Genomic DNA, 26,790 nt, shown 5'->3' with positions numbered 1-26,790 from the left:
CAAGGCTGCTGTGTGTGTCAGTGTTAGGTTCCTGAGGACAGCATTAGGAGAAAAACGAGATGGTTGGAATAGTGAACAGTGAGTGCCTAGAGAGGGAGCAGCTCCTGGAGACGAAATGAGTGCCTATTCCAGGGAGTTAATGACTTAATCTGAGTTTTTAAATTGAATAATAGGGGTTGGAGGCTGAGTCTAGCTGGTCACAGTGATGTCCTGTATGAAAGCACTTCAAAGTTCAGGGAAGAAGACTCTGTCCAGGCAAAACAAGCAGGCAGTCCATGCTGGAGGAGAAAGCGCCAGGAGGTGTAGGTATCACTTGAGTATGACAGATGGCTATACAAAAAGAAGTAAGACTGTGGCTGAAGGTGGCTCTTGTGAGGCCCAGGGAAGGATGGTACAGAGGTGGGTAGTGGTGAGGTGGAAAGGGTATCTTCCCAAGTAATAGACTAGGGGCAAGGCCTGGCGAGTGGAGATGGGAGAAGGAAGGTGCAGAGGAGTGGTTGAAGAGCATGAGAGATGAAACAGCTAGAGGAGGGACAGCGATTTGGGCAAGTTTCTCTCAAGGTGAGGAGCTGGTGGGAGTAACAAGAAGAGGGCAGAAGGGAAGATGAAAAGTGCAGATAAATATTGGGTATACCTCATTGCAGCTCATCCTAAACCATTTTTATAAAAAGCTGCTGTACTCCTTTCCGGAAGTGGCAGCTTTCCAAGGAGCTAGAGAGAGATTCTTGTAATATGCATCTGTAGGTATATTGGGAAGTAGGCAGAAATAATTCAGGATGAAAGGACTTGTATGAATGTTACATGCCTTAATTTCTAGAGCAGGTCTCAGCTTGTGGATCACTTCAGCACTACACAACAAATCTGCCTAATGTCCTCAGATAGGAAAGATGAGCTGGTCTCAGTTTTCTCATGCTAACATTTACATTAACTAGTAGCAGGAGTGGTACACCAAGGTCTCTTGCTTTCAAGTTGTTTACTGTAATGGTTGCAGGATTGGGAAGAGACTGGGGGCCTGACAGGGTTCTTGCTTTATGTCAGTGGTAATCAAGAGAAACCTCACTAAACGTGTTGGAATCTGATGGCATTAAACTGATGAGAGCTGTAAACAGTCAAGCTTCCTTACAATAGCCTGTTTAGCTTCTGTGTGCACATGGCAGAGCTCGTCCCCTCCTCCCTTTACCTTTACATCTTTATCGTTTGTGACAAATAGCCTGAGCATTTTTTGGTATTTCGGCCAATCCTCAAGACAGTTCACAGTCAGATTTTTGAGACCTCAGAGGCCAAGTTTTCCAGAGAGGTTAGTGCAGGGCAGCACCATGTTCTTCCAGTAAATATACTTGGAATCTGGAGAGAGATCACGTTTGAAAACCTGACCTGAAACGGCCATCTGGAGTAAGAGTCTTCAGTAACTGATCACTGCTACGAATAACTAGAAAACATAGTCCTCCTCTGTTGTTACGCAGGACACTGAAAAAATATGATGTGCATAAATAATGCACATTGCTTAGATACTGATGAACATGACTCTCTGTCCTTGATGAAGGATAAACCTAGGACATTTCTGGAGCGCACAGTGGACAACAAAATGAACAAAACTAGCAGTTATAAAAATCGGACTTGTTTGGTAACAAAAATCAAGGGCTTGCTTATATGCTAACAAGATTAAAAATAAATGCACAGCCCTTTCTATCAGTGCAGCTATCTATTTAATCTTATTTTGTATGAGTGTTTTCTCTTCCAGGTCTGAAAAAGTGAAACTGCTGAAAGCAGTATTTCTAGCCAAAATCATGGGGACAGCCCCTTCTTCCCTACAACCCAAACAAAACTACAGCTTGGCATTCCAAAATAATCATGAGATCGGCCTAAAAAATCATGAGACAGTAAAATATAATCTTTGAGATTTTGTTTGCATTGTGCTGTTCAAGTCAGGAGGGCTACAGTCAGGCTGACGTCTTCAAACATTTCTAGGAATAAAAAGGGCAAGAATTGTGCAGGTTTCCTGCTCGTTTTCACTTTGCTCTTGAAGGAAGCACAGAAGTGCGTGGCTGGAGGAACTGACTCTTGCCTGCAGGGACATTACACGTTTGTGAGACTGTGATAAAACCAGGCAAGCTGGCAGAGTCTTTATTGCATTGCAGTAACGGGGGTGAACTGGGAAGCCAAAACTAACCAGTGCACTTTCATCCTCCCAGACAGTGAAATACAAAATATAAACAAGTGCTATCACTGGGTAATATTATAGCAAATATTTGAAATGTCTGCCACTCAGATGCTTCCAGTTGTATATTATGCTGTTGCTAGCACACGTGACAAAACTCCACTCTGAGAGCTCTGTAATTGCCCAAGATTGTTATCTGTTAGCATTTGTTGCTTTCACTGGCAGGCTGGCTAGTGACTAAATATCCCCGGGGCTGAAGCTGTTGGTCACTGAATTCTTCCTTTCTAGGAGACAGAGCACAGCTAGCATGTATTTTTCCTTGGCTATGGGAAGCTTGGGCTGCACTGCAGCAAGCAGAATGGAAATGGGTGGAAGGACGGAAGAAGGATGTAACGGTGTTTACTGGAAAGAAAGCTAACGAACACTGTTACCAGTCCTCACCTCCCGGCTAGGACCTTGTGCTTATTGCTAATAGGGGAAAGAGAGGGAGTGACAATATATACAGGATGAAGATAAAGTGGTCAGGATGTATTCAAGTACTACCCTAAAACAGGGATCAAATACAGCTTGGCCATGGCATTGCTGAGCTTGGCAGAATCACATCTGCTTAGCCCAGGGCACGTGTGGGTAGGTTGAGCCCAGCGAGAAGCTGGAGACTGATAGTTAGCAGAGTGTGTAAGGATCAGCCCTCCACGAGCTGCTGCTACAAAGCTGGCTCAATTAGCTTGGCAGAGTGCACAAGATGATTGATGAATTAAGACCCAGCCCTAGCTCCTGTTCTGGCTCTGCTGTGCTGCATGACCTGACCTGAGGTTCCCCACTTTGTCCTCATTTATTCCAGTGCAGACCTCTCTTTCTTGTCTTTCCTCCTAGCAGGATGGTGAGGGCTCGTTATGTGACACCAGAACAGTGCTTTGCAAATGGATAGCATCTGTATTGTTACCAAATGGTCAAAGCAGCCCAAACTGTGCTGCTTTGACACAAATACCTCCCCTGCTACAGACATCTCTGCAGCCTGCTGTTACCTTACACTCAGCTGCGCACAATAAAAGAAAGGAGAAGGAGCTGGTGCGAGGGACGAAGCAATGCAATGACTAGTTCTTTACATGTGGACATAGATCCCCACCCCAGCATGTGAAAAAGACCAGAGGAGAAATAGCCGTTCTCCATGCTAGGAGAGTACAGAAGCAGTGAAGGGCAGGATGCTTTGTGCCCTGATGTCCTTCCTGATGTCCTAGGGCTCTAGCTTCCACTCCTGAAGCACAGCAGCTGTGACACCATGGGTGCCATGGAAGCTCAGTAGGACAGATTGCTACAGGCAGCTCCTTGGCTAGGCTCTTTGCCTTTACCAGTTTCTGAGTGCAGCAGCAGCTGTGTCCATGCCAGTGATCTCACTGCATGCCTAGGGGATGTGGACGATAGCTCTGACAGACTTCGACTGCTCACAAGCCTAAACCTGCATGTCTGCTACTGGAGAAACTCCGTGGGCTGCTCTATACGGGGAAGGTGGCTGTCAGGATCACGTAGCGGTGCCCTGGAAAATGGCCAGTGCAGAGCTCTCTGTCTGTCAGGGAATAGAGGGCATTCCTTGCAGGAATGCTTGGACTCGCAGCTCTGCTGCTGGCTGTACTAGGCTGCTTGCCACCAGTGCTAGCACAGGAATGCTGGCGCTTCTGCGCATTGCCTGCCCAGCAGGGAGGAGATTGTGTTCTCTGCCACGTTAGCCTGGCCAACAGCTACAAGGCAGTGAACGTTAAGTCAGAGGTGAGTTCAGACAGGTGAGAAAACCTGATCTTGGTCCTTGATCTATTTCAGGGAAGCCAGTTTTCTCGCTCCATGGATGCGATACCAGAAACAACTATTGCCTTGCGATTCAGAGTGAGCTCTGAGGGACTACTCAGCTTTGACACCATGATATCCCGCTGAGCTGGCACCATATAGATTAGCGAATGCTCTTGCTGCCTTGATGGGAAAGGAACCTACTAGACTTCCGATGTTGCCATCGAAAGGAATTTCCTTTTTTTTTTTTAGAAATGCTGTTGGTTCGCATGGGATAGGCAGACAAGGAAAGCCTGTCACACCTTCATCTTTACTTTCCCCTTCAAATTCATGACAAAAAGAAGCTGCTCTGCTGTTCGCTCCCTTCCCTGACCTTGTACCGCAGGTACTCCAGCCGGAGGGTGTTAAAACCTGTTACTAACAAATAGTTGGGATAAGAAGAGCTGATCGAATGGGGAAAAATCCCCATTCCTCCCCTATTCCTAGCTGTTAAGAGACTTAAAAGTGTCTCCTGGGAAATCTCTGTAAGACTCCCTCAGGTCTTGCTTCATTCCCAAGTGAAATCTGAGCAGGCTGAAAAGGTATGGAACGGGAGGAGTGTTTTGTTGTGTCAGCAGTTCTTGGCATTGCCTTGTTCTCTGCCTAGAAACCACATCACTGCTCTATCTGTCTCCAAAACCAACTTGTTAATGAGGGCAGCTGACTTGCAGGCTTGTTGGGAAAAAGAGCCAGCCCCACTGCTTTTTCCTATTCCTCCTCTGTGGAAGCTGGGAGGTGAGCTCTCCCTTTCAAACATCAGCTTCCTTGAGATAAGCTCAAGCCAATGCCTGGCAGCAGCCCTTCCTAAACACAAGCACCGTGGCACTCTTCTGACTCTCTTTGCTCCATGAGCTAGATCCCCTGCAGATAAAAATCACTGGAGCTCTGCCAGCTTCAACAAAGCTACGTTGATCTAAACCAGATGAGGAGCTGGTCCTGTTACTTTCAAAAATCCATTTGACCTGGCCCATGTGACCAGCTTCAGGCCGTCCTGAATATACATGGTGATGCAGTGAGGTCTCACCTATACTGTAATTCTAACTGTGCCAGTTGACAATGCAATGACCCCTTGACTGGCTCGAAGTGTAACAGAGAAAGCTCCTGGACTGCAGGCTGAGCAGGAGGCAGTTATCTCCATCTACGTTTCTCATCTTCTGGCAAAAGCACTAAGGGTGGAGTGACCCAACAGGGCCCTGTAGTCACAGGGCCAATGCACATCTACTTAATTGCACTCAAGGCAGCGGAGCTGTATGGGAAGAATTGGCCTCACGTGCTAAGACAGGCCTCCAGTCCTACAGATAGGTACAGCATGCAAAGGTTTAGAGAAACGGGGCTCCTCTTTGGCCTTCTCCATTTACAAGGAACATTCCCCAGCCTGTGCCATTCCTTCAGCTATGCTCAGATGTTTGGGGAGGTGTTAGCTCGCTTGGGCCAAAGTGCACCACCGACTTACATAACAGTGTACAACTATGTATGAGCATGCTCTGGCATTGCTGGCACTTACTAGTGTAGCTGTAGGAAGGGGGCACCAAGGCCCTCTGGGAGGCTGATGGAGAAATTTTGCAAAAGGAAGAGAAGGAGGTGACAGTACATTTTGCAAGAGGATATGTTCAGTGATGAAGATATCTGGAGAATTGATTCTTCTCTCTTGCAATGTTTGTCAGGACTTGAACTGGGCAGAGATTTTGGAGCAGGGACAGGAAAACTTCTTTCAGGTTTGAAATGAGTCAGTTTTGCATCACAAATAGGTGGTGTGAATGAGACTTGATCTTCTCAAACATGAGTCTGTGTCTGTCATTATCATATGATAACAGCTCTTGGCACCTGAACATAACTTTCTTTCAATGAAATGATGCACAGCTACCAGCTTTATCACTGGAACCTGCAAGAAAGGTGAGCTCTGCAGCCGCCACCTTACAGAGGAACAAAATGACTAGAGATCTTAGGGTAAAACATCAAGACTGTTGCCCGCTTTGGCGGGTCCAGCCTGAGACACTCAAAGGCTTTGAGTTGGTGCCCTCATATTACTTGAGGGATATACCACGGAGAAATAGCCACTTTTGAAGTTATTGTTCTGTAAGATTTTTCCTCAAATTTATACTGCAGGCAGAAGGTGAGTGGAGATGGGATTAGCATAAAGGGCTCCAAAACCGTAGGCATGCTCATTACCTTCCTCTGCTCTCTCCTCGCTCTTTTGAATCCAAATGCATATTCAGTTGAGAGACTCTGTGCTATTTGTGAGATCCTTCTGGTGTCCCCAGGATTTCTAGATTCCCAACTGCAACAAGGAACCTGGGTGCCAGTGGTTCTCAGACCCAACTCAATCCTGCAGCAAATTTAGGAAGCCTGGACAGTGTGAGAAAACTCTCTGGATCAGGCTGATTGCGACAAGAGCTTTGCCTGTGCTTCATCAGTAGGCTGCTAAATGCAAGTGTTTCTGCAAAGCATGTAGGTTTTGATTAATTGACATTTTCTGATTAAAATCTGTTTGACTGGGGAATATTGGACCTATTCTAGTACAGGCACTGCTGTTCCTGTTAACAGCCTTCCCTGAGAGCGTTTGAAGTCCTCCATAGCACACTGCAAAGCAAGTCCAAAGGGACACTGGTAACATCGTGCTGTACTTCTGAGAGGCCCCTACTAGTGCTTCTGTCTCGAACACGTACAGCTTGAGGGAAAACTCGCATACAGTCCATTTGGTTTCCACTCCTGTCTTTGGAAAGAGAACCGAATTTGGGACTTACTTACCTCTGCTAATTCTTTGCTTTTCTCCTGAAAGGATTCCTGGTGTATCAATGACACTGATGCTCTCTAGTACAGGATTAGGTAGCTGGGCACAAACGAACCTGCACAAAAATAAATACGTTTAAAATAAAAGCAAAAAGTATTTTTGACGTGCTGAACATCACAGGCAGTATGGGACAGTCCAGGGTCTGATCTCACTTGCAAAACCAGGTCTCCAGCTGAAGCTTGGAGCTACTCTTGATTAAAAAGAAGAAAAAAGGCAGGACTGAGCATTTTCTCTCCTTTGCTTCTTCTGGAACACTGATCTTAGTCATGACCTTTGACAGGTCTTCAACACTGGCCGCAAATTGGGAATTATTAATGAGAAACAATGTGGAAACAGCAAATGAAAACATTTGGATTGTTAGATTTTAGCAAGAAGTGGTGCTTTTGTTTTTCATTTAAGTGTTCCTCTGCAGGATCCTGAACGTAAGTGAACCAAAATAATTTGTCTTACAAAAAAAAAAGAAAAAGAAAAAAAAAGTCATGTTGTAGGGTTTCCTCCCCCCCCGCCCCCCCCCCCCCGGTTTTAAATAGACAAATTGGGCTATGCTCACACCATGGAAATCCTAAAGCCTGGGCAGCATGAGATCTGAAGAGGCTTTCTAATGCATTCCTGTGCCTTAAGGCAGGACCAAATAGCTGTTTGTCTAAAGTATTCTTCAAACCTCGAATGATGAAAATCTGGCAACCTTTGCCAGGAGTCTAGTCTTATCACTTAACTAATAGAAAATCTTTCTCTTAATGTCTAATCTACATTTCCCTATAACAACTCTTTTTAGTCTTGAACACAGCAGACATGGAAACCAGTTTCATTTTTTTCTCCTTTTGTAGCAATGGATACCTATTTCAGGATTGTCATAGTGACTCCCCTCAGTCTCTTTCCTCTAAAGAAAACAACTTTTTTCCATCTTTCACTTCTCTCAGCCTCCCTTTGTAGTTCATGTTTCCTAAATCCCTGAAGACTTCTGCAGCTTTCTTTTGGATGCTCTCAAACTGCTCCATATATTTCTTCAGGCGTGATGCCCCAGCCTGATGTAGTACTCCAGCTGTGACCTTGTCGGTGGTGAACAGAGTGGGTGGATTCCTCATTATCTCTTACATGCATCAGTCCTGTTTATTTATCTCAGTAAGATGTTTGCTTTTTTCACCGCAGTATGACACTGTTGACTTGCATTGTTTGTAACTCACTCCTCCCCGCTCTGCAGCTCCATTTCTGTGTAATTGCTTCTTAGCTAGTTGTTCTCCAACTTGTACTTGCACAATTTGCTGCAGAAGAACAGTACCCTGCATTTGCTCTCAGTGAGCTGCAGCTCATCTATTTCAGTTGCTGGTAACACCCAAAGGACAGCAGAAGCATATCTGGTTACATGGCTCCTGGTAGCATTTCATGGATACCCTTTCTGTGATGGTATTCCAGGCAGAGAGAGAGAGATATATATATATATGTATATGTATATATACACACACACACATATATATAGATATATACACAGAGAGAGATTTGAATCATGCGGTGTGATATCCAGGCTTAAAAGCATATGTTCCTGTGGGAGGCAGCAGAAACACATAAAGGCCCAGGCTTGGCACAAGGGCTGCTAGATGCAGTCAAGGCAGACGGAGTCCTGCAGTGCTACAGTTGGTGCTGATGAAGTCCCTGGAGCTATGAACTCCTCCAGGCTATGCTACAGCCTCATGCCAACTCTTCTACCTGTATGACTCCAAGATGATTTTGACAGGAATGAATCCTCATGGATTAGATGAGTGTCTTCTCTCCTAAGCTAGCAGCTATTTCAGTCCAAATCTTACTTCCTCTCCCTCCCCTAGCCACAGCTTGGCAGGTGGCAATAGGGAGCACTTCTGAATGCATAACACCTCATGTAGAAGACAGCAGTTGGCTGGGTTTCCCTGTTGCATACCAGGCCTATCAGCAGAGAACAAAAGGCTCAGTAGGTCACGTTATTCCCTCTCCTGCCAGTCTGGGTTAGCTCTCCGTTGTTATATTCCCGAGTATTCCTTATGGTCTAATACTAAATGGCTTGGGCAAGGGGATTTTCCATCCCTTTCTCTAGGGAAGAGATTCCATAGAAGATTTCAGATACAAGGTCAGCGTGAGTAATAAACGCATTCTGGCTCTATCGGCAAGGTCTTTAAGGCTGCTGTCTTCCTGCTGTCCCAGCAGGACTGCAGTACCTCAGGGAGCATGACCCAGTTCTGTTCTGGACCATGCGAAGGGAAGTGTAAGGTGCCAAATCAGACTTTCTCTGCTGCTACCAGCAGAGCAGGGGGGTGATGGAGGAATCTGTTATCCACAGTCTCTCCTGCTATTGACAACACAAAAGCTGAAGAGACTCTACGCTAGCTTCGAAGACAGGAAGACTGTGGAGGCAGGAGGAATCTTGCAACCATCAACTAAGCCAACGTGATAACAAAAGTAATGGCTGAAATTCCTGACTTTGCTACAGGCCTTTGAGGCAAACGAGTCCTTCTGATACAAGGTACAACCTGTAATGTCTCTGCTGGGATCTCTCCAGAGCTGGGGCAGTGCCAGCAGATTTGAGTGAAGAAAAGCCCTTCTCCCAGTACCCAGGAAGTACCTGGGGCAAGGAGAGAAGGACAAGAGACAGAGCCAGAGCATGGTACTGCAGAGCCGCAATCCCCCCCTTTCAGTCCAAGACTATTTGTCAGCCCCATCTCTGGCCTTAGCTAGCTGGGTATGGGCAGGGGCTGTCTCCTGGGAAAGTAGGGAGGGAGGAGACAGGATCTAAGCAGCACTATTAGCTGTTGTCTCCCAGCCAAAGCCTGACTGCACCACTCTTCCCTTGCTTCCTGGAAGGCAGCAGATCTTAATCTCTGCTGGGAAGGCAGTACCAGTTGAGGCCGAATCCTCGCTACTGCTCCTCCTCCACTCAGCTCGCCCAGGGCAACAGGCTCTGTGTCCCGCTGGATACAGCGCTGTTGACCGCCACCTCTCAGCTGAGACCAGTGTGCCCTTTATGAATGCTGCTTTGTGCTGCTCTGTTCCTTTCTGCTGGTGCCCACAGGCAAGCCTCACCTTTAACCACTGAAGGCTAAAGCAGACCTGCTCGCAGACCTGCTCGCGCTCTCATCTTAGCTCACAGGGGTGGCTCCTGTAGATCATCTCCCCGCTCTGACTTACTTGCTCATAGCCTCCTAGCTGAGGTCATTGCCTTAGCACACACACAGCAACAACGGGCTAGTTGGATGCAAGACGGCAACACCTCCAGACTCTTTCTTGCCAAGAAGTCAGGCCCATAAACAGGAGTAAGCAGGGGTGGCTTGATCCAGTTGAGCGGGTGTACCCTGACTTACATCTGCTAAATTTCTGGCTCTCTGTGAGTCAATTCTTGCATGTGCTTAATTTCCTAGTCAGCTGGGTATTACTATCGGCATCTTCAGCACTGTGATGCTTGTGCTGCTGACCTCAGAACGTCTTCCTCTGCCAGTTCAGAAAGCATTACCCCTTCTTTATTTGTCAGCAGAAAACGGGGTTAATTAGCTGTCCTGGCTACTCCCTCCCTGCATTGCCAGCAGGGCTGCACTTCTCCTGCTGCTGAATCACTGTGTGCCTCTCTGTCCTGCTGCTCTCACAGGCACATGTCTAGCTCCTTCCTCACAGAAGAAGGAAGAGCAGGAGAAGGAAGTAACGGCACAGCATTATATGGTGAACTAGGTTAATGGACACCTAGTAAGAGCACAGAGATTCCTGGCTGTACTAGGGGAAAGACTGCATTCAGCATCTATCAGTCAGTCCAACTCAGATGTGTTTGCTTTTTGCCCTCTGTATCTTGCTTTGTTATTCTTCAAGTTGCTTCTCCCCTGCGCCGAAGTATCTGCCAGCTGCGGCTGTCCTCGGCTATCAGCAGAGCGGCTCTGAATGATGTTTTCTTGATTTACCATCTCTCTGCTCCAGCCAGGAGGCCTGTTATTTTCAGAATGCAAATTACCTCCTTCCCCTGGAGTAGGGAGTGGTCTGTGATCCAACCTGACTGCTGGCCAGACGTAAATGTTCTGGGCCCTGCAAGATGTTGAAAACATCTCAGTTTTTGTGGTGTAGGACTACCTTTGGTGTATTTGAACGAGGAGCCTCCACTGTGACCAGCTGTTGCTTCCAGGATCACCCTAAGGCATTGTGAGCCTCTTTCCAGAGTAATGACTCCAGCTAACTCCTTGTCATCCCAACAAGCTTCTCCCTGTGCCTCTCTGCATGCCCCTTCCTTTGCCTGTCTCACCACAGCCCACACCAGCGCTCCTCTGGTCAGTGCTGGTAAGAGATGCTGCACTTTCTGGACAGACACTCTGAAAGCCTAGAAGTTAGAAAGCGAGTCAAAGCCCAGCTTTCCTGGCTGTTTAGTTGAGCAGCTGCCATGTTTGCAATGTCTCCCACACACTGCATTAGCAGGGAAAGCACCAGCAGGCATAGTCAGACAGCTTGTTCCCATCTGCCTGTTGTAGCAGTTTGTGCTCATCTAGGATATGGGTGTGTGCTGCTGGCTTCCTGAAAGACCTAGATCCAAAACTCAGTATGGCTGGACTAGGTCTAGGGAATGAAGAGGTTACACTCTTGATGTCACAGGGCTGCTGTCCGAATCCCCTGCTATACAGCTTCTTACAGGAAACATGTTAGAGCTGTAATCAGTTTGTATCTGAGGTTATTTGTATAAAGCATCAAAATGGAGAGAGGCTGGGCTTGCTGAAAGGGGCGTCCAAGCAATACTAAAATGCAAGAAAACAGAGAGGTGCAAATCGGGCCAGTTCTTTACAGATTTCAGTAGCTTCACCCGAGTAGACTATTTCAGTTCAAGGAACTGAATTGACTGCAGAACAGGAGGAGCTAGGAATGTAAAAGCAAGCAAGAGTAAAGTGTCATGAAGATGTTTCAACCCTAGATGCCTACAGGATGAGGCTAACAGGCTGCGCTTTGTCTTTGTTTTGTATGCTCAAGTAAAGTTATGTGTTGGCCCACTTTGTTAGTCTGCCCTGACAGATGTGCACCCAGCAGGACTGGAATGGCTTCAGCCATGTGTATGCGGGGGAGGGGAAGAGCATAATGCCTTGTTTGTTTAAATTATTAGCTATACTGCTCTTTAGGTTCTAGCTTTACATTCCAAAGCAACTAAGTTCTTGAGTACTGACCTGTTCAAAAAGGCATTGCCAAAGGCGTTGAGTTTCCTGAACGGTTTTTTGGGATCCACAACCAACGCGTTTCCAGGAACGATTCCTTCCACATCTCCTTGCATAACTGCAATGAAGGAGTCAGTTGTAGGCTCCGGTCCAATCCTCATCCCTGGAAAATCCTGCTCTAGCAGGTACCTACAGGGAAAAAAAAAAAAAAAGGGGGGGGTGGACATGAGATGTGAGCTGCCCAAGTCCTAAATAGGTTGTATTAAAGATCCAGGTGTAATCAAGAAGCTCAAGAGTACAGCTCCTTGCAAGAGTATTTTTAGCGCTGTCACTGAATCATTTGATAAATATTGTGGTAGTTTTTCTACTTGGTATTTCAACATTTAGAGCTGTCTCATTTAGGTGGATTAAGAAACTGAGAAGATTACAACTGCTAGGAAAAGATTCTCATCATGTTTGATCATTTTGTGTATTTTAATCCCTAAGACCTTTCGAACAGACTTTGCATAGCAAAGTAAAAACAGCAGTTTACTGCAATCAAGGAGTTAATCCTGAAACCTTACTGGCCTTTGGTGCCAATATTAATTGCTTCACTGCTGCTCATTTCAGCAGACTCATCCAACTAATATGCTTAGTCCCCGGTCCAAATCAGCCTCTCAAATGCCAGCTTCTCGAAGTCTCAAGTCTCCCTTCCTGGTGCTTCTGCAACGCAGATACAGGTTTGCAATACAAAGCGCTCAAGCATATTGAGAATTAAGCATGTGGGTGGCAGAGTATATCCCAACACTTGTTATCAGCTAAATGGCACAGTAAGCACAAAATTCCTTATTATTTCCTAAGCCTCTAGCAGCCCCTCTGAAAGTACAGTGCAGTAAATTTCAGGGAAAGAGTCACCCACGGGGCTGTGGGTCTTTGAACATGACGCTAGCAGCATATCCTGGCTTAATCCTGCCAAATTCAGGGTGGGCCAGCGGCCTCCTTGCAACAGTTCTATTTGGCCTACGAAGAGGCTAAATGCCATCACTGGGGTTGCAGAAAAGACTCCTCCTGCTGGTCCTGTGCTGAGAACCAAGACTGCTGTATCCCTGTGGCTTGTGAAAGGGAACTAGAAGTGGTCCAGCCCCGGTGCGGGATGGTGTTGGACTACCTAGGCTAGTGACGAGCTCTGGATTGTTTCACGGGGACTGCCAGGCTATGGAGAGGTTAGTTTGATATGGCAATGTTGCTTATTGATAGTAGATAGCTGGTACTTTCCTTGCTTTGACCTGATCTTTGAAATAAAGTAGGAAGATGAATACAGAACTACAGTGATACTACAAGTACATTCAGTGGATAGGGAAAAAGGAGAGGAAGGAATGGCAAAGGATTTTCATGATTTTGAGATCAGGGTGCTTAGCAATAAGTACTGGCTCACTCAGGCGAGTCTTATTGGGAAAGATAAGTCCCTGCGTATGGGACTATAAGACCGTTTGCATGAAAGCTTGTGCTCATTTATTTGGGGTTTCCACCTTCACCATTTTAACAGAGGTAACTTCAATCCAGTCTTAGGAACGACAAAAAACTTGTGCTCATCCAGTTGGATTGTCTACTGACACCACGTCTGTAAATGCATCTTCAGTTCCCAGTGGGAAAGGTCAAAGTAACAACTGGATCTAAAGGCAAAATGAACAGCTACACGGCCAGGATATACAGCACATGCCAACTACTCATCTGGCTTGGTACTTGTTAATGAAGAGCATACTGCAGCAAGAACAACTCCAGAAAGGACTTCCAGGAATGCCTGAGGAGGTGTTTTCCCCTAGCCCCATCATGGATATCTAATGTGTTTTCATATAACTTTCATCCAAAGCGCTTTCCAAGTCCTGTGTAGAATGACTTCTCTTAATGGGAACCACTTGGGGATGAAATGGAAGCTGTTTAACTGTTCCCAATAACCTGAAATGGATAATCCAAGAAAGAAAGGAAACAGCCCTCTCATCTTCTGTACTAAGGTGGATATGTCCTATCCCCCTAAAGGCTATGCAGAAGATTGCTCAAATCTTCCTGCAGATGTGGGTCACTGCTTACTAGAATCAGACTGATGCTAATGTTTGTGTGTGCCACCTGCCTGGCTGGTGATCACAAAACACCTTCCTGGCAGCTACCGTAACCCCTATGTAGCCTGAAGCAGCTGAGACAAGGAGGAGCTACTTTTCTCCCACTGAGGAATCTGTAGACCATCATGCAAACACTATTGGCTCCATTCCCTGGAAAGCTCTCTACACTGAAACAACCATTTTCTGGGTTACAAGCCACTTGGACAGACTCTGGAAACTAAGCTTAAGCCTCCTGGATGGTGATACAAGATGTTAGGCCCCAGACGGACATCTCTGGAATCACCTGAAATTAGCCTTTCCTCTGCTCTCAATTTGTGCTTTTCTTTTGGTCTGACACAATATATCCTGAGCTACCCAAAGATGGGCATTCACTGAATCCCTGCAGCTAAATCTTTCAGAGTCTCCCCTCTTGCAAACGTTATAGAGAAAAGAAATAGGTAGTGATAATCATTACCAAATGTAACAGGCAAGCGAGGTGCTTCTGAGAAACAGTCCTTACTCCCCATGCTAGGTCACAGCCGCACCATAACAATAACCTACTTGTTTCACGCACAAGCAACACGATAGCTCTTGCGTGAGAGAAAAAGAGATTGTGGGTTTTGTTTGTCAGTTATAGACAAGGCTTCTGAGAAAACCTAAGCAAAAGCTCTCCATGTAACACCACTCCTCCTCCAGCTGGGCTGCTTGAAAGAATTTTATCACAGCCCCCCTCCTCTACTGTTTCAAAGTGTTTGTGTTTATTTCTTATATAAGACTTAAAAAATAATTAAAAAACCAGCAACAAGTGGTATGAAAGAACATTACAGAATGTAAATATAATAGATGCTACACTACTAGACAGGATAAGTCTTCAAGTAAAACTTCTCTGGTAGATTTGGGTGCATTGTACAGTGGGGTGTCTGCAGCACAAGGATGCCATTGTACACAGGACAAACACAAGGGGGAATCTATTGACACTTGTCTGATGGGAGGAAGGCACTTATGCTGGGCACTGATGCAGGCTGCCTCTGCTAACAGAAGAGCACTAAAAAACATGCAACTGTTACAATTCTGAGTGATTTCTGGGAGGAAATTGCAAATTGAACGGCTTGTGGAAGATGCTTAGCGACAGCGACCAGCAGCTCTAGGGCAGTTTCCCCCACTAGTGCAGCACACCTTATTCTGAGCTGCCAGACACCTGCAAGAGACTGAGGAATGACTGTCCCCAAGCAGTCCCTGGCACCTCCAGCCAGGTTGGGACACCCTGCAAAGGGTGCCAGGAGAGAGACAAACGTTTATTTACAGCCAGTCTGTTCATTGCAGAGGTGCCTGGAGTAGGCACCTGGCTGGGAACATCATGCTGTTTGCCCCCTTCAGAGCTGTTCCACTTTGCAGGAAGAAGTGGGGAAGCAGTACTGGGGCTGGCCTGGCTTAGGGCATCCTTTTCCAAGCGGGTTTAGCCTAGCCTAGGAGCAGAGTCCAAGCAGGGAGCAGAGTCCAGCCTACTGCTGCCTCACCCCTGCCAGGAGGAGATTCCAGGCTCTCCAGGCAGGAATGCCGCAGGATGTGGGGGAGGGAGCCAGCTTCTGTTAGCGATGAGTCATGCAGGAGCTGTGCAGGATGCTGTGTGCAGGAGAGGTGATGCAGCGGGGTGGAGAGGACAGGAAAAGGGAAGGAGGGCAGCAGGGAGGAGCAAGAGGAAGCAGCCAGATCAGCCTGATGTAGGCAGAGATGAAAGGTTCAGGGCCACCCGGGGGGAGGTCAGACCAGAACTGCCTGCGGTAGAGAGTGACAAAGAGTCCAGAGAGGCCAGGACGTGTAAATGATTAGCTGCAGGAGGAAAGGGTGTCTGCATGAAAAAAGCAAGCCGTGTTGACAGTTTGTAGGGCTCTGGCTGGCTTGTTTACTTTATTAACAGGATGGCTGGACAGAAGCCAAGATTATTTTTAGAAAAGACCACAGAATGTAAATGAATTAGGCGAGTAGTCTTCTGTCCTGCCTTGCCATCCTTTTACAGCAAGCATAAAAAGCAATAACGTTATAGAAGGTAGGCTCCAGTGGCATCCTGCTGTCCTAGGGAGTATCTAACAGCCACAGCGGTTAACTTCCCAGGTAAAGGTGTTGGCTTACCCCCTCCCCATCCAGGCCTTTATGCAGGCCTAGGGCCTGTGCCAGGTTGATACTGGGGAGAGAAACAGGAGTGAACGAGGAGAGCAGATGCAGCAGAAAGGGGGAAGCCGCAGTTCATGACTCTACATCTTTCATAAAGCAAAATATGGCTCAGCCCACTGGTCCCTAAAAGTAGGGGGGAGTACAGCCCAATTCCACAGAAAACAAACCTGTGCTTTAGTCTTGCTCCAACCTGCACAGCTCACCTCCCTCCTCCTCCTCCTCCAGCCTTTAGGCAGGTTTCTCACAGCTGACCTTGACTGCCTTGCTTCTCCAATCACTGCAGCCTCACTGCAAGAGGCTGCAGCTTACATGCGCTCTCCACAGAGGCTCTAGCAATTTATTTCCCCAAAGCCTTGCATTTCTTCATTTCACTTCAGACTCCCCAGGAGCAAGGGAAGAGCCTTGGGAGACAGACCCAGCTCTAGGGTAGGTAACTAAGATCATTTTCTTTCAGTCAGTGCCCCGGGATCCAAGGGTGATCAGGCACCGAGTTCATGCCACCTGAGCGTTTAGTGGAACTGTCAGATCCCCAAATTGCATCTCATTACAAGCAGAACTCAATATGAAGTGGGATGGATATTTGGGGAATAACATTAGTTGTCCTCCATCCTGACAGGATTATGGAAGAGATGTCCGGATGCCTTTTCTTGTTTCATTCCAATGCCTAGACATAATGGTTGTTTCCCCTCCCATTTCCCCCCTCCCCCTTTAACTGCTCTCTGCTATTGGTTTCAGCTCCCACTTGCCTTCCCACAATAACTCTGGATGCTAATCTGGTGCTTATCCCAGCTCCCAAATGACCAGCACCTGCAACTCAAGCTGGATGCCTACCACAAGCAACACTTTCTGGTACCTCCTGCCTCCCTGCTCAGGATTACACTGGAGTCCTATATAGCCCTTATATTTCTCCCATTGGGGAAGGCCCACAGGCACTTCAACAGCCCTTGACTTTCACCTTCTTATTCACTGTTTTGTGCAGAGAAACCTCTGCCTTGCTGGAGCACCTTCTCATGTCCATTTGGTGCTCCTGTGAGGCAGCAGCTCCTGGCCTTTTCTGCTCGACCCTAATCCCTGGATTGACTCATCCCAGCCCTGCACACTGAGCAGGCCAGGAGAAGAGGTCACAGGCCTGAAGCCTGCTGGTTGAAGAGAACCTCAGATCAGCCCACTGACAGAGGAGTTATGCGGCTGCTGCCTTCCCACAGAAGGGAAGGCTCATCTTCTCCTTTTGCCTGGAACATGCTTTAGACAGCCAGACTTCTTGCAAGAGCAGCTCAGGCCGACAGAAAAGGACTTCACTGAACAGACAGGGGCAAAGGCAGGAAGACTTGGCCAACAGCAGCACACAGGTGAAACTGCAGAGAAAAGCCGATGTTGGCAGTCCAGAGGGGAACATTTAGAGGAGATGCTCTAGTTATAGAGTAACCAGCCTCAAGGAGGCGTTCAGAATCGGTTGCGCTCTGAGATGCTGGTATCCCAGAGGGGTGAAAGCCTTTCAAACAGGTTTGGTACCAAGACACAGAACAAAGATTTGAGGTGGAAACAGTGAGCTAAGCTACCCAAATCAGCCTTTCATTTTCAGAAGAGTAGCCCCATCTCCCCCTCTTGCAACAAACAATTATGCCAAATGCTTCTTTAAAAAGCAGCCTCTGAGGGTCATCCAGGCCCCTTCATCATCTACCTGACCTGCTCATGGGGGTCAGGGGGGGGAAAAAAATCTTTTCAGCATTAAACTTGGCCAGACTTGTGACTGCCAAGGTAGCAGAAATGCATTCTGTTCTCAGCTCCTGGTCAGTGCATTAAATAGCATGAATATTACAGCACAAAAATACCTGCATTCTTCAAGGTCACTCCTGAAAAGGCACAGCCAGCCAGTTTGACTCGCCTCTTCCTACTCTCCCAGCCCCCTCCTCCACCAAGAAACACCCAGCAGAACAAAGGACTGGCTGCTTGTGGCCTGTATCCGGATTTACACGGGAGTAATTCTGCAGATTTCAACACAGCCGCACCAGAGTTAGGCTGGCGCTTAACACCAAGCTTATGAATCACATAGGAAATGCAGACAGCGCAGCTTCAGCTATGATCCCCAGAGAAAGGCTGCCGCAAGTTGAACTAGCGGTGTGCCTGAACAGAGATCCCTGCAACTGCCTCCAGCTGGAAGAGCTTAACCCTCTCTTGGACAGTTTCATCTCAAAGCTGCAGCTGGCAGCAGCCCTCGCTTTACAAGGAGGAGCCAATCTGCTGCTCCCTGCATCTCAGCAGGGCAGCGCACCATTGAGACAGGACGTGGTTTTTCAAGTCCTGAAGATGGGCAGGTCTCTCCTCGTGCACAAACTTCTCAGGCTACGCGGAGCGTTATCTCAACAGAGAGAAGGAAAAGAAGACAGAGTGTTAGGCAGAGACCACTGCTCACCCGAGCCTTGCCCGAAGGCCCTGGGCAGCCACGGCAGGGACGCGCAGCAGGGCCCCGAGTGACTCCACTCGGCCACAGCCGAGCCCTGTCCATGGCTCCTTCTTGCCACGTCGGTGCTTCCCAGCAGTGCAACATCTCACCCACCCCCCACCCACCCTTGCGAGGAAGCCCCTCTTCAGCCAAAACGGGCTCCTCCGTGGAAGCGACACGGACACAGCCAGCGAGGACCCCCCCCCCGCCCGGGCTCTACCTGATGAAGGTGGTCTTCCCCGTGGAGTACTGCCCCACGAGGAGCACCATGGGCTTGTTGTCGAAGTCGGCATCCTCCAGGGCGGGCGAGTGGAACTCGTGGAACTTGTAGTGCTCCTCCAGCGGCAGCAGCTTGGTTTTGTAGAGCTTCTTCAGGCCCTCGCTCACCGTCTGGAACACCTCGGGGTCCTTGCGCCGGCGGTCGTCGGTCCCCAGCCAGCTGAACATGGTGGCTGGGCGCTGGGCGGCGGCGGCGGTTGCCTGGCCGCGGGCTACCCCCGCATGCTCCCGCGCCCGGCGCGAGGAGGCAGCCGGCGGCGGCAAGGGCGGCGGCTCCCCACCGCCCCGGCGGCGGGCTGCCGTTGAGCGAAGCCGCCGCTTTCAGTCAGACACCACCGCAGCGCACCGCGGGCCCAGCGGCAGCACCGGCGGCCGCGCCTCACGCGCTCGCCCGCAGAGCTCGGCGGAAAGGCGCCGGTGGACGCCGCCGCCGCCTCCCTTCGCGCCGCCGGCTCCCGGCGTGGGCATACCGCGCACGGAGGGAGGAAAGGAAGGAGGGGCGGGCGGCGTTTAAGGGCGGCCCCTCCAGGAAATGGGGCCGGCGGCGGAAGTCGGCGGCTCCTGGCAGGCGCCGCCCGTTCTCCCCGGCGGGTGAAGCCGCGCCGGGCGGCGCCATGTTGAGGCAGGGCGCGGCGCTCAGCGCCCGTAAGGGGGCGCTGCGCCCCGCCGAGCTGCGCGCGGCCTGAGGGCCGGCCGGCCGCCATTTCCCTTCCCTCCCCCCCCCCCGCTACATTTTCACCTGGTTTTTAAATAAATCCCGGTGCTCTTTAAGCGTGGGTCATTTTGCGCCTCGGCCAGCGCGTCGTGGTGTTTCTGTGGGTTTGTCCTCGGTTCCTCCCTGTGGGGGGGCTGAGATGGCCGCGCTTGTCACTTCCGGAGAAGAGAAACACCCTGGGTGGTTGCTCTTCCGCAAGGGTGTTCGACGGCACGGTCGTGTAAGGGCAGAGGCGCCCTTACACGAAGGGTCAAACCCCGAAAGGTGTCGGGAGTCCCCTTCTGCCTGTGCTTAAGCCGGCGTAAACCTACAGCCGAAGCCAGCGGGAAGCCGCTGCGGCGACGGCTTTGCCGAGGGCCGAAGCGCTGCCCCGGCTCCCGCCGCTCTGGGGTTTCATACCCGGGAAACAAAACTGCCGCAGGACGCTCGCTTGCGAGTCACGTTTCGTATTTATCTAAGCGGGCCTGGGAGATCTGCTTCTGTTACAACGATGTTGAACGCCCCCAAGTAACTGGTGCGTTACCCTTGCTGTTCGTTGCTTCTCTTAGGGTTGTACTGGGCTCGCAGAAATGATACAAAAGAGGATATCTGCGCCCAGAAGAATTCACCATTTGGTCAGACAAGACAGACAAATTAGTAGTTGTCTCCACTCTTTTATTCCTGCAGCAATTAGGGTGACCGGAGAGCTGAAGAGCGAATGCTACGACACTTGGGCCGAAGCCTGCTCCAGTTGCACAAGTTTCCCAGCGCTAGTCCGTGGCTCAGTATGTCTTCAGGGTTGTCCATCAGCTCTAACGCAGCGCTGCCAGGCGGTCCTAATGACAGCTGAGCTGTTGGGACAAAGCACTTTGAGCGGGGAGCTTTCCTGAAATATCTCTGCATAGCTTTTTTTTTAACTTGAGTTTCTTCATCGAGTCCAAGAAATGTGGCAAAAGGCAGTTTTGGGAAAGGTCCTGCTGTGTCATAGGCTTTTGCCCTTTCCCAGCCGTTTGTGTACAGCTCTATTTCAGGGTGGGAATAATTCAGGCCTGGCACAAACATGCAAATTTGTTGATTTTGACAGGGGAACAGCACGATGCGTTTGGCCCTATGCGTCTGGAATAGGGCACACAAGCAGGCACTAATCCTGACGTTGGAATGATCAAATCACGGGTGATAAGACTGTTTCCAGTAAGTGTATTTCCCTTGCCTAGCTCTGTCTAGTCCAAGGACAGACCTAGGAACGCTAAAAAATTTGTGTATGCTTTCAGGGTCTCTTTCTATGCATTTGATTGTAGATGCGTTTTCCTGGTCGTTCTCATTCTGTGGTCTGATTCATTTGCACAGCCGGCTCTTCTGTGCAGCCTGACCCATGAGGTGACAGTGATGGCTCCAGGGACCAGTTTTCTTTTTCTGGAAGAAAATAGTAAGTTGATGATATTTTCTGAAAGTCACGCTTCTCTGCTTTGCTGCCAATACTTAAAACTAGTTTGAAAGTGGAATTAATGTTTTAAAATCTCTTTAAATAGACTGAGATTTTGGCTTGAAGAATTTGATGAATTGCTTCCAGTGAAAATTTCTGAAAAGGATAGACCCTGTAGCAATCAGCAAAGTTCACAAGAACTCCTCATTTTGTAAGAAAAATTCACTTTCACATTCTAGATAGTTCTGCCCTTTAAGGATTGTGTTCCTCAGATGCTATTCTGGTATTTCTACAACTATATATGGACTCTATTGCTCCTCAGTGTTTTCCTGTGATATTCTTGTTCTCAGAGCTGAGTAAAGGTCAGGCCAGGAAGTCTTTGATTGTAAATCTCCCTAGAACACCTTGATGCTCTTCCTGAACACAATGAATGGGAGAGAAGATCGATTAAGATTTCTGCTGTGCAGGTTATGGGAACTAACTGCTACAGGTATAGCAGAGGCATAGTTGTTCTGCATTGACAAGACAATGATACATATTAACCATTAAGTTGTGCTAATCATAAATATTTATACCTGATGGCCAAACGGCCAAAAAAAAGGAAAAGAACCCTCACAATTTCTGGAGAGAGTCCCTCCCTCTCTTTTGAATTCTTTATTTCCATGGCAGATTGCAACTAATACTCACAATTTTTATGGATTTTCTTTAGCTGACTTCCAAGCATTACACACCTTTATATCTTTTTCAATCTGTTTGTTAATCATTTTTCTCCAGAAGGCTGACTTCCTCAGGGACTCTCCTTACCTTCGAAATATACAGCCTGCCCAAAAACAAAGGACAGTAAAATTAGGAAAAGAAGTTCAGAGGATTTTTTTTTTTTTTTGGCCAAAATTTGAATTGAAAATTTGAATCTGTTTTTATTATTTATTCCTTTTTATTTCTTCATCAAGGACATTTTGATAGATAGTGTTCCAGTGGCCGGATTGGTCCCACAGTGCAGTCTCCAGGATGGCCAAATGGTCCAAAAAAAAAAATTAAATTTAAAAAATTTCTGAAAGTGGCCTGTTTTGAAAGCAGGAAAAGAATTAAAGCAATTAAACATTTTCCAAATAATGATTTTTCATTAAAATTCAGTGCTGGAAAAGGGCTATATTTGTTGAAAGTTCCTGAGCAGTTCACACAGAAAAGCTCTTTCTTCAATGCCCTACCTAGAAACTAGTGTATTGCAGTGATCATAACATACATGTTTCTGGTACTGAGAGGGGACAGGTCTGCTATAGTCCTCTATTCTAGAACTTGTCTTTTCTAGAACTTGTCTTTTTCGATCAAGCTGTGACAAATTAAACTTTTAGCTCAGGAGTTTCTCAGCCCGGTCCCTGCTGTTGGTAAGGTTGTTGCAGACGTTCACTTCGCTGGGTGCTGTCCTTGACTGAGAGAGAGATTTTGTTAGAGAAGATTCTACCGGAAGCGAATGAGGCCGGATTCAAGTCACGTAGTATTTGTGTTCAAATTGAAACCTAACGTTTAGGGGTGAAACACAACATTGTATAACTGAAACTAGTTTCGTGTGAAATCAAATTGTTGTGACGTGTGTTTGCTTATCTCCTTGCCTTAGACTGGACAGGTTTACTTCCTACAAGCTCTTTAGAGAATAGGGACATGAGCAAATCACTGAGTTTTGAAAAGAGGTGGTGACTCAGTCAGTACCGCAAAAGTTTGACAGTTTCAAGAAGCTTGGGGGAACAGTGTAGTTTAGTAAAATTTGTTTCCTGCCAGTACAATTATTGTCACTGCTTGTTCATTACAAAGAAACCCAAGTGGGCACAAGTGTCAAAAGTTCAGGTAGTGATGGGTCCAAAATGGAATAGCAGGGGTTGTGTGACTGCTACAGGGAGAGAGGAAGGTGCAGCAGGCCCCCAGAATTAAACCAAACATAATAATTTGATAGATAAGGAAAGGAGAGTTTTATGTGGTCCATTTAGATCAGACTTCTCAACCGTCCTCCGCTGCCATGTGGCCTAGGAAGAAAATCGTCTCCAGGATAGTCTATCCGTTTCGTCACTCGTTGCTTTGCCTTTACAACTCAGAAAGCTGCTACCTTCTTGTCCTGCCCTCATTGCTCCTTTGTATTCCTCTGAAATATTTCCCAATATGTTTCTCTTAGCATTGTTCTCAGATGACTTGGTACTCATACACTGTCCCTGTCCCTGCTGCTCTGTATTGCTCGTGTCCTCTCTCTCATTGCTTGCAGTAGAACAAGGTGCTGGTACCCAGAAGTGCCACCAGGAATGGAGAATGTTGGGTGGGTAATGTATAGACAGTGAGTGGGAAGCTTCCTTGCATCCAAAGAGTTCACATCTTAAATTTGTAACGTAGAGAATGCATGCTGTTTTGCACATACAGGACTGGACCCGTATGATCCGATGTGATGTCTGTAACGGTGCCAGAAAGAAAAATGAGCAGAGACCTTAGCCATCCTTACAGTGTAGAAGCTTGGAGGTTTCTCCTGTAACTCTTGGATGATTTTGACTGTCACAGCGATAGGTAATGTACTTCCATGAAGCTTACATATATTTATATTTTTAGAAATTGTAATGATTTAGTGATGGACACAGTGGAGAGACTGTGGTCCCATATGCTCTGAATGTATGTGGCCTTTGGGGAGGTGGTTGAGGGTATTTCCTTTGTAGTTTCTTTTCTTACCTGAAGGCAGAAATTTGGTTAAAATGCATTGAGACACAGTCAAATGCATCCACCTGTTCTACCTTGTCAGTGACATACAGAGAGTCTGCAGTTTTTGTGCTTTGAGTATTCTAATGGCTAACAAAACAAGGAAGCTGCCTTCCACTAAATTCAGGGGTGAGTCAAATTCTAGTCTGTGTGATGGGCTGACCTGTTATTTCATGCCTTCTGTGGAACATTTTGCATTGGGCTTTCCAGAAATGTTTTACCATTGCTCAACATCAATTTTTTCCCCACCTCCTGCTTCTATCACGTTTTTTGATAGGTGAGGACGAGCTCTCAGGGTTACGTAGACGAGATATATATACACACATAGGCACTGACACGCACAAAACACACATAGGTTGAGGTAACATATATACTGCTTATAAGCAGTAGGCGTTACCACCAGGGGAATAGTTATCCTGTGCTGTAAGGAAACACCTGGAGAAGGTAAGACATCAAACTCTGAAGTACTATTTAGAGTGATTTGGTGCTGGCATTCAGCAGCTGTCTGTGGTCACCACAGGGTCAGCATTTTCCAAGGGGTTGAAAGGAGTATAACTGTGACCGCTTCTTGGATGCATGGTACTTAGATGAAGCTGTCCTCTAGGATCAGAAGCGTGTGTTATTTACGCGCTGCTGCTGGCTGTACTGAACGGAGCAGCTGCTGCTATACTTTTCTCTGAAAGCGATGAAGGGAAAGGCAGAAGTTCATATCAACAAACATGAGAAGAATGGATGTGATTTAAAGAAACTAGATGAACCATGACAGCTGCTCTGCATGTCACAGCTCCAAAGCTTCTGCGGGCCAAATGGCTGTGAACACAGGCTCGTGTTTTAGCTAACCTGGATTTCTTGCACCTTTCTTCTCTCAGCTTTGCTGTTTAGGGACAATTTAGCCGATATTTGACCACAAAGTATTCTGCAGAGATCAAAAATTTATTCTGATGTAAGCTGGAGTTATGGCTAGTCAGGATCTCTGATAATAGAGTGTTTATAAATAGAATGTTGTAACCTTAATCGCTAAAGGACAGGCCTGGCAGATCGTAAATGGAAATTTCATATTTCCACTGATTTCAATTTGCCCAGCGAAGAATATGAATTTTAAATTCTTGGCCAAAGTCTTTAAGAGTGAGTCTTTGCCCGGAGAGATATTGATTATGGTTCTGAAAACCACACAGGCTTTTCAGCTATGGACTTATTAATACCGGTGGAAGACTCTGCGGCAGGTTCCCTGCCGCTGCCTTGACAATCTCAGCACCAGAAGAAGGTGTTCGTCACCTTTTGGGCTAATAATATAAGCACAGGGAATTCAGGGCAGGGTCCTCCACCTTTCAGTGTGTTCATTCATTTTGTGAGAAAACATGGTTCAATGCTTCTTTTCAGGGTATTTGTATTTGCTAAAATGCCCGCAGAAAGAGTGGGAGTCAGCTCCGGGTTTTTGTTTCTGTAATATACTGCTGTGTTTAATCAAAAACTTAAGGCTGTACCTGTAAAAGCTGTTAAAAGAGACTAATAAAAATTAACAAAGCTTACAATAGTCACATTTCCATTTTTGAATAACGGGTGTTAATTTTTGTAGTTAATGCTCTACTGTATTTTGAGACTGAGGTAAAAGATGGCCCCATATCACTTGCTTTGCTCACTCTAAAATTTATTATTTCACTTAGAAACATTTGCTGTTTTCTGAGCAATCAGGAGTGGATTTTCAGCCCAAATACAGATTGTAACCATTAAATCAGTGGAGCTGGGCTGAGCTGTGTTAGCTCCAGGTTTAGAGCCCTTGAGTGCAATCTGCTTCAAGATAAATCCTCTCATCGAGAGAGAAAGATTTTCTCAGGGAATCATTTCATCATCCAGTTACTTTTACTAAAAGTAAAAGATTTGCTGTGGATTCTTCAGATTCTTATTTTAGGATTTAGGGACCAGGCTACCTCATGGCATCTAAGACGATGAGAAAGGTCAGGGGAGATCACAGGATGTTAATTTGGTGGAAGGAGTTACATCAGATAGCAAACATACTAGAGGAATGTGCAAAGCATACAGGATCAGATCCACCCAGCCTACTCATTCACAGTTTCCATCTAAAGCTTTTAACCTCTATGTACTACACTTGGCTGCTTTCCCTTAGAAATTATAATTGCTGGAAGAGACACGCACGCACTCTACTCCACCCATGCCAGAGGACATGGTGGAGCACGCTGAGTGCTGGCCGTCTAGCTCAGTAACATGCCGAGTTGAATGCAGGTGATTTCCAGCTGTATTTTGGCTAGTCGTATACTGCTGTTTCTGGTTCCTGCTGTTACACATGGCTCTAAAGCCAGACAGCAGGCAGAGCGTTAAAACGCTAGGTGGAACGTATTGTAGCTGTGTAGGTAGTGACTGCTCATGACACAAAATGCTTCATTGCATCTAATGCGCAAAGATTCCAGCTCATATGGGAAAGAGTTTAAAACAACAGACCTACAGCCGGGTTCAGGTAGGAGGTGTTCAAAACTCGTGAAGTAGTTGCATTATTGACTCTCAGCACACACCGCCACAGTCAGGGGCTGCTGGCTCAGCTGGAAAATGAGGCTACATTTTCAGGTGATTCAAACATCCATTTTTGAAAGTACTGGTCTTTTACACCACCTCTGGGTTTCAAAGCCTATCTATAAGGCCTAGATGTTTTTCAGATAAATACTGGACTGGGGTAGGAACTAGTTACAATGATTTTATCTGGCACAGTGGATGCTCTGCTCATGTGAAAATCAGAGCTCACGTATTTGCTCTTCAGAATAGCTCAAAGTACGTCAATTGCTGGCCACTTCTGTCCTGGGGAGCATCAAACTGAGAATTAGTTCTTTAGACGCTTTTGTCTGTCTATGCATATAGAGTGCAGTCTCCAGGCCGTTTCTTCCTCTTATTTTTGCCTTACATCCTTCTCTCTATCTGTTGCGCATGTTGTTGTAGCCGTGAATGACAGAGGGTGCAAAAAAGGCAAGATTTTGAGGGAGAGAGACAATATTTTTTATCTGGAGAAAAGGAGACCTGTTTTTAGGCACTTAAGTCCTTTTTCAGGTGTGAAATTTGTCA

The 26,790-nt window shown here is 47.0% G+C and overlaps 2 protein-coding genes across 2 annotated transcripts in view; one reads left to right on the top strand and one right to left on the bottom strand.

The window, feature by feature from the left end:
- Positions 1-19,382, bottom strand: part of EHD3 (EH domain containing 3) — a 29,950-nt gene extending 10,568 nt beyond the window's left edge. The window contains exons 1-3 of the mRNA XM_068940116.1: positions 18,816-19,382; positions 11,918-12,094; positions 6,725-6,822 (exon numbers count right to left, since the gene is read on the bottom strand). Coding sequence (XP_068796217.1) covers positions 6,725-6,822; positions 11,918-12,094; positions 18,816-19,042 — 502 coding nt within the window. The 5' untranslated portion in view covers positions 19,043-19,382. The remainder of the gene's footprint in view (positions 1-6,724; positions 6,823-11,917; positions 12,095-18,815) is intronic.
- Positions 19,383-19,632: 250 nt separating this feature from the next.
- Positions 19,633-26,790, top strand: part of LOC104151395 (calpain-14) — a 36,025-nt gene continuing 28,867 nt past the window's right edge. Inside the window, exons 1-3 of the mRNA XM_068940114.1 lie at positions 19,633-20,759; positions 20,916-20,994; positions 23,395-23,535. The gene's annotated coding sequence lies outside the window, so the exon portion shown is untranslated. The remainder of the gene's footprint in view (positions 20,760-20,915; positions 20,995-23,394; positions 23,536-26,790) is intronic.

This window comes from Struthio camelus, chromosome 3, assembly GCF_040807025.1.
Source record: "Struthio camelus isolate bStrCam1 chromosome 3, bStrCam1.hap1, whole genome shotgun sequence".
NCBI lineage: Eukaryota > Metazoa > Chordata > Aves > Struthioniformes > Struthionidae > Struthio > Struthio camelus.
This window is presented reverse-complemented; position numbering and strand designations above follow the sequence as displayed.